This window comes from Xiphophorus hellerii, chromosome 10, assembly GCF_003331165.1.
Source record: "Xiphophorus hellerii strain 12219 chromosome 10, Xiphophorus_hellerii-4.1, whole genome shotgun sequence".
Classification (NCBI taxonomy): domain Eukaryota; kingdom Metazoa; phylum Chordata; class Actinopteri; order Cyprinodontiformes; family Poeciliidae; genus Xiphophorus; species Xiphophorus hellerii.
In genome coordinates this window covers 2,443,560-2,465,960 of record NC_045681.1, presented here as the reverse complement: position 1 = coordinate 2,465,960, position 22,401 = coordinate 2,443,560, and the positions used below count along the sequence as shown (strand labels likewise).

General features: G+C 37.9%; 2 protein-coding genes across 2 annotated transcripts; both read right to left on the bottom strand.

Annotated features, from left to right (window-relative positions):
- Positions 1–194: 194 nt before the first annotated feature.
- LOC116727669 (putative protein MSS51 homolog, mitochondrial) lies at positions 195–7,048 on the bottom strand. Its single transcript, XM_032575259.1, has 6 exons — positions 6,653–7,048; positions 5,595–5,744; positions 4,415–4,539; positions 2,545–3,108; positions 892–985; positions 195–469 (listed from the first exon to the last, which is right to left on the bottom strand). Exons 1-6 carry the CDS (start codon positions 6,808–6,810, stop codon positions 265–267), a joined length of 1,296 nt encoding a protein of 431 aa, XP_032431150.1. The 5' UTR covers positions 6,811–7,048; the 3' UTR covers positions 195–264.
- A 407-nt stretch (positions 7,049–7,455) lies between these two features.
- mss51 (MSS51 mitochondrial translational activator) lies at positions 7,456–20,900 on the bottom strand. The gene is made up of 7 exons (XM_032575260.1): positions 20,716–20,900; positions 17,821–17,988; positions 16,840–16,989; positions 15,254–15,378; positions 14,064–14,627; positions 9,575–9,668; positions 7,456–9,416 (listed from the first exon to the last, which is right to left on the bottom strand). The coding sequence occupies exons 2-7, from the start codon at positions 17,976–17,978 to the stop codon at positions 9,218–9,220; spliced, it is 1,290 nt and encodes a 429-aa protein (XP_032431151.1). The 5' UTR covers positions 17,979–17,988; positions 20,716–20,900; the 3' UTR covers positions 7,456–9,217.
- Positions 20,901–22,401: the final 1,501 nt, after the last annotated feature.

Genomic DNA, 22,401 nt, shown 5'->3' with positions numbered 1-22,401 from the left:
CAGATTAAAATACTTGGTAAGATTTTGTGTTTTTGCAGTGAACTCAGCTGTATTTCACAGACTCATATTCAAATCTTACTAAGACTCATTTGGATGCAATAAAACCGAGATAAAAAATGCAAATGTCTTGACTCCTGGAGCTCCTGGTTTAAAAGTTATAAACCCTTCAAGTGTTTCTGTTATTAAAAGCCTGGTTATAATTATTACATAATAACCCTTTATTTATAAAAATGAAATGACAAACATTTTCCACTGGCTCCCCCTTCAGGTCGACTCTGGCTCCTCCAGCTCTGCTGTTTCCAGTAAACCCTGAAAGCTGAAGTAGTGCGAGTTGCAGAAGACAGGAGGCTTGTTGGGCATTGAACCGACAACTTCTGGCTTCAGAGAGGCAAACGGGTTCGCTCCACTTCCCTTCATGTCCATCTCCAGCTCCAGCAGGATTTGCAGAGAGTAGGTCATATCTGTCTCACTGCAGAGAGGACAGAGCAGCAGCTGGGACAAAACGGTAGACTACTTTTTGAATCAAAATAAAGACTTCTACAGGAAACAGAACTGCATATAATGTGAATTTGGGCCGCCCAAAATTGTTCAAAGGGCCACAAATGGCCCCCGGACCGCACTTTGGACACCCCTGAATTAAATCATCATTGGATCATTATTGGCTCCTTCGTGGGATTTCTAACTACATTTTTAGACTAAAACTGCATTTTTATTTGTTTAGTAAAATGAACTTTTGTCATTTCTAATGTTCATCTACAAAGTTTAGAGCAACTGAATGTAGTAAATAAACAAAACAATTATAGTTTTATTACATATTTATTTAGCTGCATTTAATTTCTGTATTTCAGGAGGAAATTCTGGTGTTTAAGGCTCCAAATGAGTGAAACTTACGTCAACGTGGTGAACATGGAGGGAATCTCATAATCGCGGAGGAGCAGGAGAGTTGGAAGCCAACCGTGGTCCAAACCCTGACTGGCATCGAAACCTCGGAGGAATCAAGGAAAACGGCTTTAAAATACACAAAATTCAGCTTCCTACCGTTTTGTCAAAATAGACCAACACAAACATAAACGTTTGATGGTTTTAAAATATATTTTTTAAATCAATCAAGTTTATTTGTAAAGCACATTTCAGCAGCAAGGCAATTCAAACATAAAATGTCATAAAAACAATTTACATGCGGTCTCATTCATAGTAATCTCCTCTTACTCTGTTACCCTAAATAAAATCCAGGGCAATCAACTGGCTTCACTAAATAATTAGTAAATAATAATTAGTAATTAAATCTGAGTGCAGCTTATTTTAGGCAACACCCTAAAAATGTATCTATTTCACTCTATTTATTTCAAAGATAGAGTGAAATAATTACACTTATTTCTAAACAAATTTATTTTCACATTTTATGTAAAAATGGTTAAATAATTTATATTACTGTAAATTATTTAATCAGACATTTTAGGCCTAATCCACTGCAGATGCGTATCTGGGGAAAACAAGTTATTTTTTTAAACACTCTGACCTTTTATCTACAAAAAAAAAACATTTTAAAAAATCTGTAAAAATTATTTCTGAAAACTCAGACTGAAGTGGAGAATATCTGAGAAAACTTTGTATTTATGTTCCAATGTATAAATTTATTTTACACACACTGTCACACTTAGGATTGTCGCAATAAGTAATTAATCGATTAATTGGATGATAAATTAAAACAAGCTCAATAATTTCCATTTGCAAGATTTAGTATTTTCTCATTTCTTTCTATTTTTACCACAAATTGGATGATGAAAGTCTTCTGTCTGGTGATTTGGTCTCAACTACACGTTGAGTTTTGTTTACAAAGACTTCATAATTCATTTTATTTCATTATTTGTTGTTTTGTTTATTTATTTTGGATATTTAAAATGTCTTCCCGTTCCAGTGTGAAATGTTCATTAAAATTTTACGTTTATTTATCTCTGAAAATGTTTACTAGAAATTATTATACCATTATATTACTGGAAAATGTTCTCAAAACAACAATATTATCATTTTCATTTTGGGCCAAATCAAAAATCTGAATGTTCTTAAAGGGCCAGTTGTGTCAGAATGTAATAAAGAAACCCATTAAACTGTTAAAATATTAATAAACAGCTGCTTGTTTCAGCATTCAACAAGTGTTTCTCAAAATTAAATAATCACTGGTTTTTGCAATCAAAATCACAGATGTTGTGGTTCTACTTTAGAAATATTTGTAAAGATTGTTTTTTACAATATTTGTGCTAATGTGTGATGCTAAATGCGACTGCATCAGCCACGGACTACAATTTCACATCAAGTAAATCTGAGGCAGAAGTCACACAGGTTTTTCACCAATTTTGAGAGAAATGTGCAGCAAAATCAGAAAAAATGTAGGGAATGGTTGATTTGTGAAAAACTGGAGGGACTTGATGATGTAATCTGGAGTCTAAAGGGCCACATAAAAAGCTACGGTGGGCCAGATTTTGGCCCCTAGGCCTTGAGTTTGACACAAGTGGTTGATCTTGATAAGTTTATTATTGTTCTGACCTGGATTAAAACCAACCACCAGGTCCGGTTTGGCCGCCTCCTCTTTCTCCACCAGCTCCTCCCAGAAGTCGTGGTAGAGGCCCCTGTAGGCGCTGACGTAGACCCGCTGCTTGGGGCCGAAGGCTCGAAGAGGGGCCCTCAGGACGGGGCCGTCCACCACCTCGGGCCCCACCAGGACCACCTCGATGCCCTGGTGTCCAGGAAACATGTGGTTCAGCTCGTCGTAGTCGCTCAGCTTGGCCCCCAGCGTCTCGCCGGGCCCCGGCCCCACCAGATGGACGGTGAGCGGCCGGGAGGCCGGGCTGAGGCCGAACAGCCTGAGGCCAAGGGCCACGGTCAGGGGCCTGGAGAAGAACTCGCTGCAGACCCTCCAGAGCGACTGCTTCAGGTCATCGTCACCGGGTCGGGGCCGGCCGGCGTCGGCCCATAAATCCTTCATGTTGGCTCCACTGACGACGGCGTCGAGGCGGGCTGAGAGATCGCCCTGCATGGAGAGCCAGTCGTCCCAGGTCTTCACCTCCGACCCCGGCTTTGACCACTTCTCTGTGGGGAACGGAAAGTCGCCTGGTGGACAAGAGGAGAACCGCCATGAGGTCAGCATGGACACGAGAAAGGAAAGAGAGAGAAAAACAAAGAGGACGAGACAATTTCTGAGAAACGTCTCAGAAATGTTCTACAAAAAACAAAGAAATTTCTCAGATTGACCAGTCAAAAATTTTCTAGAAAAAACTGAGAAAAGGTCAGATTAATATCGGATATTTTCTTTTTTTTAAAAATTGGAAATTTCTAAAGTTTCAAAAATCTAAAATTTGCTGGACAAATTTGATCAAATTTAAGATCAATCTCAGATTTTTTATTTTTTTTTTTAGAAAAAACATGGAAATTTCTGAGTTTCAAGTCAAAAAAATTCTAGAAAAAATTTTTTATTTTGAGATTATTCTCAAAAATATTCTACAAAAAACGAGGAAATTGCTGAGTTTCAAAATTTGCTAGAAAACACAGAAATGTTGAGATTCATCTCAGGTTCTTTTTTACAAAAGAACGTGGAAATTCCTGAGTCTGAAAAGTCAAAAACTTGCTATAAAAAAACAGAAGAAAGTTGAGATTAACCTCAGAAATTTTCACAGAAAAATTAAGAAATTTCCGAGTTTCAAAAGTTAAAAAGTTTCAAGAAAAATCTGAGAAAAGTTGAGATTAATCTCAGAAATTTTCTAGAAAAATAAGAACATTTCTGAGTTTTCAAAGTAAAGAATTTGCTAGAAAAACTCAGTTTCAAAGCTGAACATTTTTGACTTTTGATACTCTTTTTTTTAAAAGAAAATGTGTGAGATTAAACTCAAAATTTCTGAGTTTTTTGATGGAAATTTACTCCTCTTTTCCTCTCTACTCTGGCCCTACTATGCCATTGCCTTTGCAATACCTGCTTCACAGCCCAGTCTGGACTTTCTCCCATTCACTTGGATTCCTCCGGTAGAATTTCAACCAGGCCAATCAGCAAACAGAAGAAGTCGTAAGCGATCATGTCGGTTTTCTGTGTTGTTTCAGAATTGTACTTTTAGAAATGGCAACAGAGGAAGTGAACAAAGCTGTTCAGTCTGCACTTAAAAATACTGAGTTAGCATTAACAGCCACCTTGTTCTGATTGGCTCTTCTATCTTTGCAGTGGAGGAAGGTTGTTTACAGCGCAGCCAATTTCCAGTAAGCTACTTTACATCGAACCGCTGCATAACTCAGACAAACGTTATCGATTGGGTAAAATATAAAACTTCAGCAGAATCCATAGACGACGCTAATAGCAAAGGACAAGCGTCTGGTCTTTACAAGGTTGGCTAACTGGGAGAGATGGTTTCTGTCACAAACTATTTATTACCTTTGAACAGAAGCCATTCAACAACTCTGTCAATCGCAGCTAAACGCAGCTGGGGGCAGAACTTCTTGTGTTTGGACCAATCCTCCTTCTGACAGTCTTTACAGCAGTAATAAACATTTAGACACCTGGACAAGGAATGGACAAAAGGACATAAAGACGCAGCTCAGAGAATTATAATACCATCAAATATATGTATTACATAGATTTATTGCACATAGAGTGATGTAGTTCAGGGACTTAATTCTTCCTCATGTTCCCCACAGTGATTTCTTAAGAATATGTTTACAATAACATACCTAAATTAAAATGATTGAAACTCTATTTCAATAATTCTTGTACTAAAATAAAGATAACACTCCATCAGAAGTTTAAGTATCACAAGAGCTGCTGCAGTTTAGCAGGAAACAACAATAAATAAACCTCAACAATATCACACTGTGTGATACTGTGAGTGTGAGCTTATTACCACAGATCCACCTGTGGACATTATCTGTCCAGAAATTGATGCAGCTGAAGTAAATTAAAACAAAATTACAAAAGTTTTAGTAACAAAAAAAAAAAAACCTGGTTGGTGCCATCTACAAAACTGGGAACTTCCTTTGTTTTCACTTACTAAACTTAATAAACATATTTTTGCATGTCTATTTTTGCTTGCTTGTGTTTATTTTTTATCCACTTATAATAAAACAATAATAAATTGCTCTATCTGACTGCCATTAAAGTGTATTTTTTGGGAGTCCTATGTAAATAAATAAATGAATAAATAAATAAAGGCACATTTTACTGAGAACTAAAAACTCCAAAATATATACCAAGATTTATTTGGCACTACCAGAGCTCCGTAGAATGCTCCGTAGAATGCCTGCCCCATGTCCCTTTGGCATAAACTCAAATGTAAAGTATTTGGAAGCAATGTATGCAAGCACATAGATGGAAAGTTGAGTGGAAGGAGAAACTATTGAAGTACTACTATGAAGTAAAGCTATTTCAAGAGTGTGAGCTTCAAGATCCAACACTTACAGGACGAATCCCTTAGTATGAACTGAATCTATAAACTACATTTAATTTTTTTAATTGAATTACCAATAATGTGACTTTAGCCTGACGTTCTCATTCACTGGGACAGATTTCCTCGTTTGTTCAGATAATTCCCATAATCTGGGTCCTCTTCTTATTTTACCTGGTACAGCGCTTCAAACTCTGTGACTCTGAAAGTTGTTCAGGTCGTTTCTCACAAAACGCGCAGATTTTAAAAGATTCCTCCATTTTCTCAAACATTTCCTTCTGCGAGCGGAAGGCCAGAGATTTACCTGAGGCCTGCTGGACGGTGCTGGAGAAAACAAAAACAAAAAATAAGAGAAGAAATAACACACCAAAAAAAAAACAACAACTGGTGAATAAATCAAGATATGGCTTTAAAACCTCCCAGTCATAAATGGTGTGTGAATATTTAGGGCCTAAAAATTTCTGCCAAAAATTCTCAGAAAACTTTTTAGATTAATCTCAGAAATTTCCTAGAAAAAAAAAGAAATTTCTGAGCTTGAAAAGTAAAATATTCAACAGAAAAAATCTATTGATATTATTCTTAGAAATTTTGTAGGAAAAATGTTGGACATTTCTGGGTTTCAAAAGTGAAAGATTTTCTAGAAAATACATCTGAAAATATAAGATTAATCACAGTAATTTTCTAGAAAATGTGGTAATTTCTGAGCTTTGAAAAATGAAAATTGTTCTATTAAAAAAATATCTGAAATTTTTATATTAATCTCAGAAATTTCCTAAATAAAAATAAGGAAATTTCTGAGCTTGAAAAGTCAAAACTTCGATAGAAGAAAACTCTGTTTTGAGATTAAGCTCAGAAATTTTGAATAATAAGGAAAAAAAACCTCAGAAAATGTTTGATTAATTATACAAATTTATAATCAAATCAAGAAAATATCTGATTTTCAAAAGTAGAAAATTTGCTTAAAAAAAACTCTGACATTTTTAGATTAATCTCAGAAATTTTGTAGCAAAAACTCATAGATATGCCATTTTATGTGAAGGCTTTTTAAATGCTGCAGGTTTAGAGTGATGATCTGAATATCAACTAAATCAGAGACCTAAACTCTGCTGCCGGGTTTAGCAATCTACCAGGACCTGCAGGTCGCATTTAAATGTTGCTCCATGCAATCAGTCATTTTAATGTTAAAGCAAACAAGGAGCAGAGGAAGTAAATGGCTGAAACGCTCTGCTTACCTCTGAGTCTCCGTCATTTTGAAGCTGCTAATGGAGTAAAACAGACGCTGCTCAGCTGCTTCTCCTGCTGGGCTTGATATATGAGCGGCCTGCAGATGTAACACCTGCTCCAAGGCTTCTGGAAACGTCTGACAACACCAGACCGTTCCAGACTGCATGAGAACAAAAAACCCTCCGTCTCACAGAGAGGAGGAAGATACGAACACAACCAGCTAACTTCTTTATCTTACAGAAAACATCCACTGTATTATCAACACTAAACAACAACAACCTTCATTTGTGTAATAATAAAAACATTGCAGAGGTCATAAGTTTGAAACCAGATCTGTGAACTTTTCCTGCCTCTACTCTCTCTCTCCACAAGAGGTCAGTATTGCTCAGTTAAATCCAAATGTTCATTTTATACCAAAATGCTCTACAGTTAAAAACAGATCAAAACAAGACAAAAACAATGATAACCAAGTAAAATAAAACTAATAATAATAAACAGAAACATCAGCAACAACCAACTGAAACGATGTCAATATCAATTCACTAAAAATTCACTAAGCAAAAAAATAAAATAAAATAATTAATTAAAGATAACATCCAGTTTTACATATCTTCCCCGCAATAATAAAAGTACACTGAGAATCTAGGTGATAAAATCTACTGCAACATTTCAAAGAATACAAAAAGTTGTTAATGATGATGTTAAAATAATTTCCTAAAAATGTCACTGCAGGCTCACCAGAAAAATGACTTTAACCTGTAAGCAGGTAAAAGTGATTTTTTTACAGTGTACAGTCACCACAGACATCATCTCAGGTAACATAAGAAGCTTTATTTTCCACTGTCATGTTTCAATTTTTCCATTTCATTTCATTTAAAACTTAAAACACTTAAAATGTCATTTGAGTGGAAGAGTGTAGTTACATCTGCAATTAAAAGTTCGTCAGTAATAAAGAATAAAACAGCTGGCTGCTGCAGTTAAGAACTTCCCTTAGGACCAAATAATGAAAGGTGCATTAGTGGAGACACCAAACCTGTGAAGTGATTGTAATTTGATCCTTTCAGATGAAGGTATATTAATATGTAATCCATTTTCACGCAGCTCTTGTAAGATTTGTAATTGTTGTAACTGCAGAGCGAATCACAGGGAGCCATCGAGCGATGACAGAAATAATTTAGGCCTCATGATGAATGTGGAGCAATGAGCCGTTTATCCAGCAGCTGCATTACCGCAGGCTGCCAGCAGAGGGGGAACTGCTGCTCACGTCCTCAAGGAAAATCAGATGTAAGCAGGCGTGGAAATTAGCACCCGCCACTGGATAAATGCGGGTAAAAGTATGAAGTGGCGTGTAAATTGGACCAACGCACCCGTCACTGTGGCGGGTTGACAATTTGAAGAGGAAACAAAAAAAACTCCATTCAGTTTGAACTTTAGTCCAGGGGCGGACTGACCGTCTGGGAAACAGACTAATGCACATACATCAGATTAGCTGCTGCTGCCCAATTAGGAGGGAACATGTTCATTAAGAGGCAGGAGGGCAGGTGTGAGTGAGTGAGGAAAGCTAACGCTAAGCTAGCAGGCAGACTGAAAAACTCTGGGAAAACACAGGAATAATGACGGCTGTGTTATTAATAATGAACACGTTCTGAGATGTTTTTAGTAAAAATAAGAATTGTGAATTTCAATAGAAAACGTAATAAGTAAGGGGAAACAACTAGAATAGTTAGAAAACAGCAATTGAAACCATTTAAAAATGTTTAAAAAATCACTAGACACATTTTAACTTAATACTATCTGGGGGAGTTGTAGCCTAAACGTGGGAACGTTCAACAGAGGAAATGATTGCAAGAATTTTAGGGTTGTGTAGTTAAAGTTTGCTGTTAGTAATTACTTCAAGTGAACTTATTGCTTTACCTTTGTTATGTTAAAATAGTCTGTATATGTAAACCGGTTTTCATATAGTTAAGAATAAATCGTATATTTTATATAATTTGCTTGTACAGGTGGGGTTTGTAATCAAAAGAAAAAAATCAGTGACTGGTGAAATGTCTGAGTGGCCGGTAAAAAAAAACAATTTTAATTTAAGAGATTTCTTTACTCTCTCTCTTTAGTTAAAGCATCATGAGGAGAAAAATCAGGTGAAGTTTGGCTCTTAGAGACAATATGTCTCCCACAGACGACAGAGTTAGAGTCATACTCAGAAAAAAATAAATAGATAAAACTGTGATATATTATTATTACGAGAATAGTCATAAACATACAACAATAAAGTCAGTAATGTTAAAATATTTTGAGAATAAAGTCAAAATAATAAGAGAATAAAACCATAATATTACAAAAATAAAGTCAAAATAATGTAAGAGTAAAGTCAGAGTATTATGAGAATAAAACCATAATATTACAAAAATGAAATCATAATATAACAAGAATAAAGTCAAAATATTACAAGGATAAAGTCGTACAATGACTCATACAAGAATAATGAGTATTATGAGAATAAAGTGATGATAATATGAGAATGAAGTCATAATTTCTTAGTGTGGCCCTAACATTCGTGCCCTCAGACCTCATCCTTAACGTGACCCCTGGAGGTCATCCCGAGGCAGGAGGCCCCGGAAGCAGACGCAATGGGAGTTGCAGTAGACCGGCGGTTTGTTAGGACAGGCCTGGACCTGCTCCGGTTTCTGGGAGCTGAACGGACTGGGCCCGCTGTCTCTGATGTGCATCTCCAGCTCCAGCAGGATCTGCAGGGAATACTGGAGCTCCGTGTCACTGGAAAACAAAACATCTCCTGAAGACAGGCGCTTGATTCAGCTGGGTTAGGATCAGCTGCTTAAGAGAAGGAAATCAGAATCTCGCCACTTAAAAAGCTTCTTTTTCTCCGGCATTCTTTCTTAAATTATGGAAAAAGATCCAGAAACGGGATTTACCTGAACATGGTGAAGAAAGACGGGATGTTGTAGTCTCTGAGCAGCAGGAGGGAGGGCAGCCAGCCCTGGACCAAACCCTGGTTGGCATGGAAACCTGAAGTAAAAACAAAAATGAACAAAAATAATGGGAAAAAAACACGAAAATATGAATTCATAAGACACATCTCTTGCGTATAAAATAACAAAATCAGTCTCTTTCAATATAAAACTTATGAAACTGCAGGTGTGTGTCTGGTGAATTTCTGGTTAAAACATGTTTGTTACTCATTCAGTGGGTAGAAAATCCAGAAATACTGATACTTAGAATGAAATTACTCAAGTTAAACTAAAAAGTAAACGTAGTAAAATTATTACTAAAAGTCTTTTTTTTAATCAAGTAAATGTAATTGATTCACAGATAATCTGTGAAAACATCCATCTATTGCATGAGCTTTTATTGCCCTCTGAAGAAATGCAGCGCGCCCGAGCAGAAAGAACCAATCAGAGTCAGGAGGCGGGTCTTAGCGCCATCAATCAATCTCATGTGGGAGCTGCTAAATGTGCTAATAGCAGAGAAACAACTTATTACATGAAAACCGTTTGTCTGTCGTCATCGGTGGCTAAATAGCCTGAGGGGAATGACCAGCGCCACACGGAGGGTGATTGACAGCGCTAAGACCCGCCTCCTGGCTCTTATTGGTTGATTGTAGCTGGCACTTGGAGAAGGCAGAGGAATTAGATTTTTTTTCACAGATTATCTACCTCATACCAAACTGATACAACATGGAGACAGCTTCAACAAATATTTAAAAAATGTATTTTTTTTTATAAATGTTTGCTACTTTAGCTTTAACGCAAAACAAGTAAAGGACAGCAGCACTTTCCCCAAAATATTCTGTGGATTTCCTTATTAGGTTTTCTCTGAACTAGACCTATCACAATAATAAATCAATTATTTGGTGATAAATGAAAACAAACTTAATAATTATGGTGATGGCTCCAGTTTGGTGATTTGATCTCAACCAGCTCTTATTTTGAAGGACACCTTTGTTTACAGAGACTCCATGATTCATTTTATTTGTCGTTTCTGTTTTGTTTATTAATTTAGGATATTTAAAATGTCTTCCAGTTCCAATGTTAAATGTTCATCAGCATTTAAAGTTTATCGATCTGTAAGAATGTGTTCTTGTTTGAAAATGATCTCCAAACAACAATATTATCGTTTATCATGATAACTTCTGGAACAATTCATCATCCAGAAAAATGTATTGAGACAGGCCTATTCAGAACAAGCTGACGTTATTTACCAACTTCACAAAGACATGAAAAACGTCCAAAAGACGGTTCGCTGTGGCAGAGATGCTACGTTCACGACGGGTTGGGTTTATAATCCTGTGGGATAATAACAGGCAGATGTCAAGTCCTCCAGAATCTGGTTTACACCAGCTGCATGTTTTTCAAGCCGCAGGATGCAGAGCGATAAAAACTTTGCCCTTCAACCAGATTACCGAACTCCACGGCCGCAAATCCGTCAGCTTAAACGTCCTTCAGAGACAAACAACAAATGAACAACAGGCGAGTGAGATTCCACAACAGAGAGAAATAAAGTCTCGTGTTACCATGTTGTCAAGGAGAGAGGAACATGTAAGGAGGGAGGCGAGGAGCTGGTACCGAAACACAGATGGTATCGCAGGCCAGGGGATTTGGACGTGAATAATGCACACCGAGGTATTACGATGCCAGAGGCTACACTTCTAGTCATTCTGAAAAATTAAACAGCGATTAAGTGTTTAGAGGTTTAGATATCAGGGAGATAAGGTGACAAAGAGAGGCTGTTAGGAATTGGGAACACTGCCTGGCGCCTCTGTGAGTTTCAGCCATATGGTTGATGGCAATCCTGGTAATAATAACAGATTTTTCTTTTGTTTTGTGGAGAATAGAGATAATTTTATGTGTCACTGAGGCTCAGAGCTACACAACATTGACTGTCCAGTTTTCCTCCAATAGATCCGTTTTTCTTCACAGTCCTTTCCTTATGACAGATTATTAGAGCCCCAACATGAAAAAATAAATAAACACATTTTATGAGAATAAAGTCAAAATAATACGAGAATAAAGTCATAATATTTCAAAAATAAAGTCATAAAATTATGAGAATAAAGTCATAATGCTATGGGAATAAAGTCGTATGAGAATAAAGTTGTAAAATTACAAAAATGAAGTCAGAATATTATGAGAATAAAGTCAAGATAATGCAAAAATAAATTCAAAACACAAAATAAAGTCATATTTAAAGAATAAAGTCAGACAATTACAACAATAAAGTCAGAATCTTATTAGATTAAAGTCAAAATAGTATGAGAATAAAGTCATAATATTTAGAAAATGAAGTAATAAAAGTGTAATATAGTCATAATATAATAATAAAGTTGTATGAGAATAAAGTCAATAATTTGAGAATAAAGTTACAAAATTACAAGAATAAGTCATAAAATTACAAAAACAAAGTCATATGAGAATAAAATCGAAATATGCAAGAATAAAGTCATAATATTTCAATTGAAAAAGTTGTAATATTATGACTATCCTTGTATTATTTTGACTTTATTCTTGTAGGAGATTATTCTTGTAGTATTATGAGGATGAGTTTGACAGTCCATCAAACTGACCAACAACATGACCTTTGAACCTCCTGTTGATAACCTGAAGCTGGAATCGAACCTACAACCTTCCGATCGCAAGACGACTACTCTACCCACACAGCCACAGTCGCCCCCAAAACCCTCCCATAACTGAAGGGCCATTTCTTTTATACGACTGTCAGCCAAACTCTTCCCCAGCTGCTGCCATAAATCATCTGAATCCCCTCTAACAGCCTAATGAATAGGTCACATCCAGTTAGCTAAACGTTCTTCAATGCTTCTGTTTACTTCAAGTAAAGAATTATGCATGTAGGACCAAAGGGAAATCAAGATGGCTGACGGTTTCTAACCAGAATTCTAGTCTTCCATATAACTTTACAGACTGATTTAAAACTGTTGGGTTTAATGTCTTCCTCAGACTCTGCAGTGTTCTTGGAAAGGTTCTCAACACACTGCTCGAAATTCTGTGAAAGAGGTGTACGGAGCCTCGTGCCGGAAGTTTACATCGTTTTAAACTGTGTGATTGTGAGCGTGAGTGGGAATAAAAATAGCAACAGGTATTTTGTTCCATATAACGCAGTAGGAGTGTAACAGGTAAACCTTTATGGATGCAAACTCGACTAAAACCCACCTGTTTAGGATTGTATTTGAAATGTAATCAATTACAAATGTATTCATGGAACCTGACTTAATGTCGTGTTTTGATTGTTGATTCTATGTTGTGTTTCTGTGTTTGATATGATGTAAAGCACTTTGAAATGCCTTGCTGCTGAAATGTGCTATACAAATAAAATTTGATTGATTGATTGATTGAACACATAGTTATGGACAGGAAGTCCTGGTATGGGAACCTCACGGTTGCATCTTTTTGGCAAGCAGGAGTTTGGGGGATCATCTACAATGTAACCAGCACTGCTCCGGTTTCTTGTTTTGGAGATGACCTGAATCAAAACACAAATCTTTTACTTTACCATCTAAGCTCTGATATTCATCCTGGCATATGGATACAAGTGGTAGAAATAAGCCACTTACTCTGAAGGTGTTTTCACTCAATTCGATTGGGATCAAACTTGCAACATTTGTTACATTTTCAGCTGCTAAGTTTCACTTTCACGCTGCACTTTGAAAAAAACAGTTCCCCCCTTCACCTGTGGTGGCGCTGCACCGAGAACTACTGAAGGAAACAACCCGAAAACCTCTGAAGAAGACACTGAGCACAACTTCCTTCTTCACGAAACGTAAATAAAAACGGAGTGGCGTCAGATTTTGGTGGTTGAAGGATTTCTTGTTTGTTCTTGGCTGAAGACCATGAGCCGTTTCTCTATCTGGCGCTAGACTCTGGTGTTTGTTTTAGTTATAGTTACCCAGAATGCCCTGCACTAGTATATTTCCTACTTTTGGAGCAGTTTCCAGTTCACATATTCACTGTAACCACAGCAGAGTTCACTTCAACCAGAGACCAATGTTTTAAGGCAGATCAGAGGTTTTTAGAGTTTAATTGTGCATTCACACCTCTGCAAATGAACCAGACTTTCTAGGCAACCAAACCAGAGTTTGATTAAATTGGACTAAACAATGACTGGTGTGAATACGCACTAAAGTCCCTTCTCAGAGTAGAGGTGCTGCAAATTATACAGAAAAGACGTAGCTGAGATGGCTCCCTTGGGGATTGTTAGGGTTCATCTCACTGTTTATCCATTATGGCTTGGGAACACTTTTGGGATTCCCCGGAATAAGCTGGAGTGTGCTGCCAGGCTCTCATGGTTACTAGCCAGGCCTCCCAAACCTTGTCTCAGATTGTTAAGATGTTAATAACAACTCCAACAAACGTCCTTGTTTCTGTTTCGTGGATAAATTTAAGTGCATACCTGGGTGGAATCCGACTACAACGTCTGGCCTGGCCGCTTCCCCTTTCTCCACCACATCCTCCCAGAACTGATGGTAGAGGCCCTTATAGGCACTGATGTACACCTTGTGCTTGGGGCCAAATGCTCTGAGCGGAGGTCTCACGATGCGGCCGTCCACCACCTCAGGGCCCACCATCACTATCTCAATGCCCTGGTGTCCAGGAAACATGTGGCTCAGCTCATCATAGTCAGTCAGTCTGGCTCCCATAGTCTCACTGTGGGAGGCCCCTACGATGTGAACGGTGAGAGGCTTCAGATACGGGTCCAGCCCAAACTGCTGAATTGCCCTTCCTACGGTCAGAACCCGAGATATGAACTCGCTCTGAATCCTCCATAAGGACTGTTTCAGGTCGTCATCGTCTGGTCGGGTCCTGTCGGCGTTCTTCCACAGAGCTGCCATGTTGGCGCTGGATAGGATTCTGTCCAGACTTTGGGTGAGGCCCTCCTGCATGGGAAGCCAGTCGTCCCAACCCTTCACATCTGCAGGTGCTTTGGACCATTGCTCAGTTGGGATTGGAAGATCTCCTGGAAAGATAAGACAGGATGATTTATGAAAAGTTTTGTGGTCTGAGTTGATCCTGATGGCAGGTTTAGTTACTTGGTGTGAAGTAGTAGAAAGAAGAAAATACAGTGGACCCCTGCCTATTTACTGATTCACCTATTCATAGATTTTTCTATGGAAAGTGGCTCCAGTATTTACAAAGAAAATGACAAATTATGAACTTTTCCATAGAGCATAAATAAAGCCATGAGTTATCTACAGTATGGATTCTATGCTTTCCAAAGATAGAAAACACCTGGAAATCAAAAACATTCTTTACTACAAGTGTTGTGTTCACTAATAACGTTTTAGGGCTAATTGTAATTTAGAATAGACTTGAGTAGCTTTGGCAAAAACAAATGTTTTCTTTCAAACTGTAGGTGGTTCAACATAATTTTATTTTAGGTGTTAAGATGCAGTCAGTCAGCGTGGGGCGCAGCGCTGCTCACCCACATGGCATCCAGCACAGCTGCAGACCCAGATCTGGGTGTGTGTGGCATGCTATGTTCAAAAACAAAAGTTCTGCAGATCTCAGCCACTCGGGAGGATCCACTGTACAAAAATATTTACAAATGATTTAAAATGTTACTGTTTTCAATATAGTTGTTACCAGTGAACATCAGCCACTCCACCAACCGGTCAATGGCCACCAATCGCAGGATTTTGCAGACCTTCTTGTGATGAGGCCAGTCCTTTTTCTGGCAGTCCTTTGTGCAGTAGTACACATTCAAACACCTGAGAGGCAGCAACAAAGGAAGGATGCAATGAAACTACAAAAACTAGGAAACACTCCTAACTTCTAAAGCTTTTGAAAGATGTACGTTGTATAATTGCACATCTGATTTCAGCCATTTTGTGTGTAAACGTTGGGTTGGGGGGGGGGCGTGGCCAGCAGAAGCATATTTGGATTTAAAGAGACAGAGGCCCTAAAACAGCTCAGAATAGGCAGAACTGAGCTGTTTATCAAAGAATGGTTTTATTAAAAACCTGTTTAAGGAAGCATATATTCTTTCTCATATTCATCTTTGTCATTCATAGGAGGATTACTTGTAGCCAGAGTTGGGTAGTAATTAGTTACATTTACTCACATTTACTTGAGTAACGTTTTTGAAAAAAATTACTTCTAGAAGTAATTTTGCTATGCTGTACTATTTACTTAAACTTGAGTAACTTTATTTTGAAGTATCTCTTACTTGAGTAAAATTTCTGGATTTTCTACCCACTGAATGAAAAACAAACATGTTTTAAGCAGAAATTCACCAGACACAGACCTGCAGTTTTTGTTAAAGTTTCATACATTTTTTTATTCAAAGAAACCAATTTGGAATTTTTTTTGTTATTTTCTGTTACTTATATGAATTACTGTCATTTTCATCCTTAAAATACCAAAATTTCCACTAAATTTTATAATTTGTTCTGTCTGATGATGTAATTTTGAAATACTAAATGAATGATAGTTTGATCAGTTATTTAGTACTGGAGGAGACTTTTTACAAAATACCTTTTTATATGCTAAAGTAATTTCTACAGCTACTTTTTACTGTTACTTGAGTAAAAATATCTTGCAGTATTGCTATTCTTACTTTCTGGTTTCTCTGCCCAACTCTCTTTGTAGCTAAAGGATGATGAAAGAAATGCTGTTGCTGACTGAAAGCCTGTTTAGTCACTTTCTTGGTTCTAAATATAGAAAAAAAGAAGCAGAGACATGAACTGCTGGCTTGTGGGTTGCAGGTCTCGCCCCAGAGGCACTGACGGCTCCACATAGCAGCTTTTATAGTTCCTCCAAACCATAGATGCTTCTCTAAATGGCTCCAGCTAACATTAAGTTTAATGCGAGTCGAGGGCAGCAGAAACTTGAATATGTATCAGAGAAGAGGCAGAAATAAGACACAATCCCCCTGAGGCACTGACAGACAGTCGTCTATCATGTTTACTTGCTGTTCTTTCTACCTTCACCCAAATGATTTGATATTTTAAATGCATTCAGCTCCTCTGAGTGCAGAATGGCAGAGAGATGAATCAGTCCGGGAACTTTGCTATATTTGCACCTGGCCACTGTCCACCTCTGCAGCGTTCGCTGGCTTATCATTGTGCGGCTGATGCAACGGCAGCTGGTAATACTTCACACATGACAGTTATTGGGCTGCAACGCAACAACATCCTACTCTGCGATGACATTCAGGGCTTTGCACTCACTTCACACAGCGCTTCAGGGTCTGTCCCTCGGCGAGACGCTCCGGGAGTTTGTTGCAGCTGGCGCAGAACTTGAAGGTTTCCTCCATCTTCTGGAACATCTCCTTGTAGTTGCGGAACCGGAGTCCTTTAGTCTTTCCCTCCACAGCAGCCCTGATGGAAATCCGACAATTATCATCTTCTACACTGCAAAAAACCCCAACTCAATTATACCAAGTTTTTATCTAGTTTTCAGTGCAAATATCTTAGTATACTTGAGATCAGACAAAACTAACTTACTAGTAACTCTTCAGCAAAACACAGGAGTTTGTTTCAAGTCAATAATTCCTTAATATTGATGAAAAAGTTGTAGTTCCACTGGCGCTGTTACCTAGCAACCCCAGCCAAGCCCGGCCAGTAACCTAGCAACCCAGTTCAAGTTCCACTGGCAGATTATTTTACGTATAACCTGGAAAAAATGTATTGTTATAAGTGAAATAATCTGCCAGTGGAATTAGAACTGGGTTGCTAGGTAACGGGCCAGGCTTGGCTGGGGTTGCTAGGTAACAGCGCCAGTGGAACTACAACCTTTTCACCAATATGAAAGAATTATTGACTTAAAACAAGCTCCTATCTGTTTCTGAAAAGTTACTATAAGTTAGTTTTGTCTGATCTCAAGTGTATTTGCACTGAAACACTTAGTAAAATGTTGTGTTTTTGCAGCGAATATAATTTTAAATGTTGCTCTTATTGGTCATTTTTGATGATTTCACCAAATCTTAATGTTTCTCTGTATTTCTTGGATGGACGACCTCTGCCACGGACACTCGCGCAGTGGCTGCATGTCAAAAAAATATCACTGGAAGGTGTATTATTTTAAGTGTACTAAGATATTTGCAGTAGAAACTGGACCAAAAATACTTGGTGAGATTTTGTGTTTTTGCAGTGTGATGAGTTGAAGACGAAGTAAAACGAGATACTGGAGTCGCTCCCTTTGGGTTTTACCTGTATTCTCCGTAGTCCTTCATGCTGAGCTGGTTGAGAATCACCTTAGAGAGTCCAGGAACATTGGAGTCGAGTGAATAGAAGCCTGACTGGTCAGAAAAGACGCTGTCTGTCCCAGGAGAGAAGGACTGTGGGAGCGCTGGGCTCTGGGATGCCATGTTGGGTCCACTGGGGATAAAAATGATCAAAACATTAATATAAGTTTTATTTTTAGGATTACTGTCCTGCTGTCCTTCCTCAGCCTCTAACTGGGTTTTACTGTGTAAGATGTGAGAACGCTCCAGGAAAAAACTCTGCTGAAACAGACTTTATTAAACAAAAGATCATTTTAATTTGACTGGATCCACACTGTAAAACATCTGAGCCGTATTTAGTTGTGTCAACTATCTTCTTCTCTTTAAGACAAAACATTTTGCGAGTTTTAGATTTTGAACCTAAATGTTTGAATTTTGTGAAAGATAAACTTACAGCAGTAAGTTGTGTTAACTTTTTATTCATTTTGTCAAACCTCCAAGAGTTGAATAAACTAGTTTTTAGGTTAACATTTAAAAAAACTGAAAGAAGAAAAAGACAGGAGTGGGAACTATTTCCCAGAATGCTTAGCGGCATGTTTTTGTATCCTGAGATGAAGTGCGTTACATTGATCTGACTCTTGTGTTATTAAGGCAAATGTTTATTTTAATGCAGCTGACAGTTTGCAAAGCTTGAGGATAATGTCCTGATCACACTAAATGTTTCTGAGCTGAATTCATTGAGATGTTTCATAAAATTCATCATCAGATCAGAAATTTGGTTCATGTGATTTGAAACAAGAAGTTAAATTATTCTTCAGTAAAATAAGTTGTTATTTTAACTTGATATTGTGAGTAAAATAATAGAGAAATGTGGCTCTTTAACTGGGTGAGGGCAGTTTTTTTTTCTTGCATATTGTGAAATAATTATTTTTGTTTAAATTGCAGCATTAAGTTAAAACTCACAATTCAAGATTAATTAACTTAAAAGCAATGTTTAGACAACTTGTCTCTGGTTGTTAAGTCAACTTCATGAACTTTAATTTCTAAAACAAAATAATTTTCTTGTTGACTTAAATTGGATTTTCAAGGCAGCAGGTGGGCTTTCATTTTCAAATGTTTTACAGTGTATAAAAAACACGACAGTTCTGGGCACTGATCCCAAGGAATCTTAAACATTTCTGGTTAAGACGACATCTTCACTGCGTGACCTTCACATGTTCTCCATCCCTTGAGGTCGCCTGAAAGGTCATGAAGTTGGGAGGGAGTTGAAGTCAGCCCTCCAGTCGTTGGCCTCTGATCTAATTATGGAGGCAGTAATAAGTTATGAATTATGAGATGTCAAAATGGCTTTTTAAAGCGTTTAAAGCTTTGAATGTTTTCATTCAGACTCACAGGAAAAGTCTCCATATCTACAGATATCTCACGTATGATTCTGTAACTGCAGCTGCATGCTCTGAAAGCTCACATTTCCTCTTTTTTCCTCTAAAAAGAGAAAATAATGTTGTTTCTCATCAAGTCGTAAATTTTTTCTGAGATCTTTTAGCCTATTTCATGTCAGAGATTCTATTTACTGGCATTCTGAAAATATATCACACCAGATGACATTTATTCAGGATTTTCAAATAAAATACATTACAATTATTTGGAGTTATAAGGTCAAAAGTTAAAAGTTTATGCTCTCTGCTCCACCTACTCCTGATGTGAAGTGTTCTGCACATTTGCTCATTTGGCCTGAAACTTAAAATGCCTGTTTTCTGATTGTTTCTTAAATGACCAAGTATAAGATTTCAGCCGAGCAGTAAAACATCTATTAATAAACTCAGCCTGCAGAGATTTCCAAGGCACACACATTTAATCTCTGCATGTCTGAAACCTTATGCTCATATTTTTTAAAAGCAGCCCCACCTACTGCCATCTCCTCTCAGGTTTCATGATGCTGAGGATAGAAAATCATCATCGTCCAAATGAATGGCTTCCAGTGATATTTTTGACATGCAGTCACTGCGCGAGTGTCCGTGGCAGAGGTCGTCCATCCAAGAAATCCAGAGAAACATTAAGATTTGGTGAAATCATCAAAAAAATTACCAATAAGAGCAACGATTAAAAAAACACAAAATCTTATCATTTATTTTCATGGAAGTAGTACATTTGAAATAAGACAAAACTAACTTGCAGGTGACTTTTCAGCAAAACATGGGAGCTTGTTTTAAGTCAATAATTCCACCAGTGGAAGTCACTTAGTCTAATTCCAGTTTCACTGGCAGATTATTTCACTTAAAACTGGAACTTTTTCATCAACATTTAGAAACTATACAAAACACTAAGATAAGTAAGATTTTGTGTCTTTGTGGTGTTATTATTTAAAACTTGTTTTATCTTAAAAACTATCTTCTTTTGATCTTGAATACCTCAGGACCAACTTTAAAGACTTGCACTGCAAAAACACAACATCTTACCAAGTATTTTTTAAGCTAAATCTGCAAATATCTTAGTACACTTGAAATAAGACAAAACTACCTTAATAGTAACCTTTCAGCAATATATAGAAACTAGTTTTAAGTCAGTAATATTGATGAAAAGGTTCTGCCAGTGGAAGACATTTATATTATTTCATGTAAAACTGGAACTTTTTCATCAAAATTAAGTAATCACTTGGTAAGATTTTGTGTTTTTGCAGTGCAAGTCCCATTAGTCATAAAAAAAAATTAAACCAGTGAATATTTGAGAAGAAACCGACCAAAGTGTTTCCTCTCAGCACACAGATCCCTTCCTTTGACAAGCTGCTTGCTGCGTTATCACATTCTCACCCTGACCTGTCAGTTCAACATGAAGGATGGGCGACAGAAAGCAGACAGAGACAGAGAGCTGTACAGCGTCATACCTTCTGTTCACGACGAGCCGAGATCCTTCCAGGTGAGTCCAGCTCCTCTCTGACGTTGGTGCAGTCTGCAGAAGAAAGGGAAGTCCTGCTGGTGTGTGTCTGCAGGGGTCTGGAAGACTTTACCCACCAGGAGTGGAAGAAGGGTGGGCTACAGCTCTGCTGCCATCTGAGGTCAAGGGGGTGTCTGCTGTGTTGAAGAGAGGAAGAGGAGGAGAAGGAGGAGGGGTTGCTTTGGATGAAGGTGGGAGACAAAGAAGAGAGAGAGAGAAACAAAGATAGAAAGAGGTGCTCAGAACTATCTGAAAAAACATTCCTGGAAGTCCAAAGAGAAAACTAATGGCTGCGTTCACACTGCTGCCGGAAGTGGCCCAATTCCGATTTTTTTGTCAAATCGGATTTCTTTCTGCCGTGGTCGTTCCCACTTCCAAATAAATGCGACTTGCATGTGATCTCCAGTGTGAACTGCAAACGACCTGAAAGTGTCCTGCATGCGCAGTAGAGGGCGCAATAACGTCACACATAGAGAGCGTGCTCAGTGTTTTCCCAACCGCTGTAAAAACAGAAGTAGAGCTCAGTGTGTTCGCGGAAGTAAACATGGATGCTAACGGTGGAGCATAGCTTGCGGTTTTTAAGTTGTTGTCCGATTGGAGCCAGAACATTAACAACTTCATCCTCATTATTGTTCCTCATGGTTGTTTTTATTCCCGTCTGCGTGTATCAGGACGCAAAATAGTGACGTTTGTCCAGTATCGATGATGTTCAGGACCAGGCCGTTAGGATTCATGTCCCATTTGAAAAGATCAGATATCCAAGTGGCCTGGACCGCATGTGAAAAAAAAATGACTTGTGTCATTTAGACTGTTATAGAAAGATCAGATATAGGTCGCACTAAGCCAAACGACAACACAAAAACATCGGAACTGGGTCACTTCGGGTCGCCACCTTTCAGAAATCAGAATAAGGGACGCCCACCACGGCGCTGCCCAACTCTCATGGGGTGAGTCGTCCGCTGCAGTGATAGACATTATTTTATGACAGTATTTTTTGTCTAAGTGATCCATAGAGCAATCGTTCATGCATAGAGGTTGGTTAGAGTATCCCAAAATTTACTCCAATCAGGGTAGTATACCTTAAATACATTTAATTAAGTCTAAAAAGTACTTGGTAAACTACTCAAGTACTGAGTAACTGATCGTAACACCTGATTTAATATTCAAAATGTGTCCTCAGGCAGCCAAAAGTATAAAAGTTATGTGAACATTCTGGTATTGTAACGAGTATTACCAAAATATTTATACAAATAAGGAGTTAGGTTTGAAGGCTGCTTCTAGATCAAATTTACCACGAGGGCCAAGATCATCAGTGCTTTTCCATGGCAACACTTGAAAAAGAATGAAACAAAAAAACAGAGCAATATTTAATCATTTGAATAAGTGAGCCAAACAGCCACTCGTGTCTCCAGAGATCCAGGTTTTATTTCCCTGGCAGATGGAAAGAGTGATCATATACAGTAGCTAAAAGTGCAGCACTATAATTTCTAATTCATGGTTAAAGGAAAATTGTGAAGGTTAAAAAAATCCACCTCGGAGTATTAACATAAGACATTTATTTAGTATAACTTCTTTGGTACCCCGTTGGCCCCCGTCTAGAACCGCTCCTGGGCTGCGGGTCTATGTCTGGTGCATA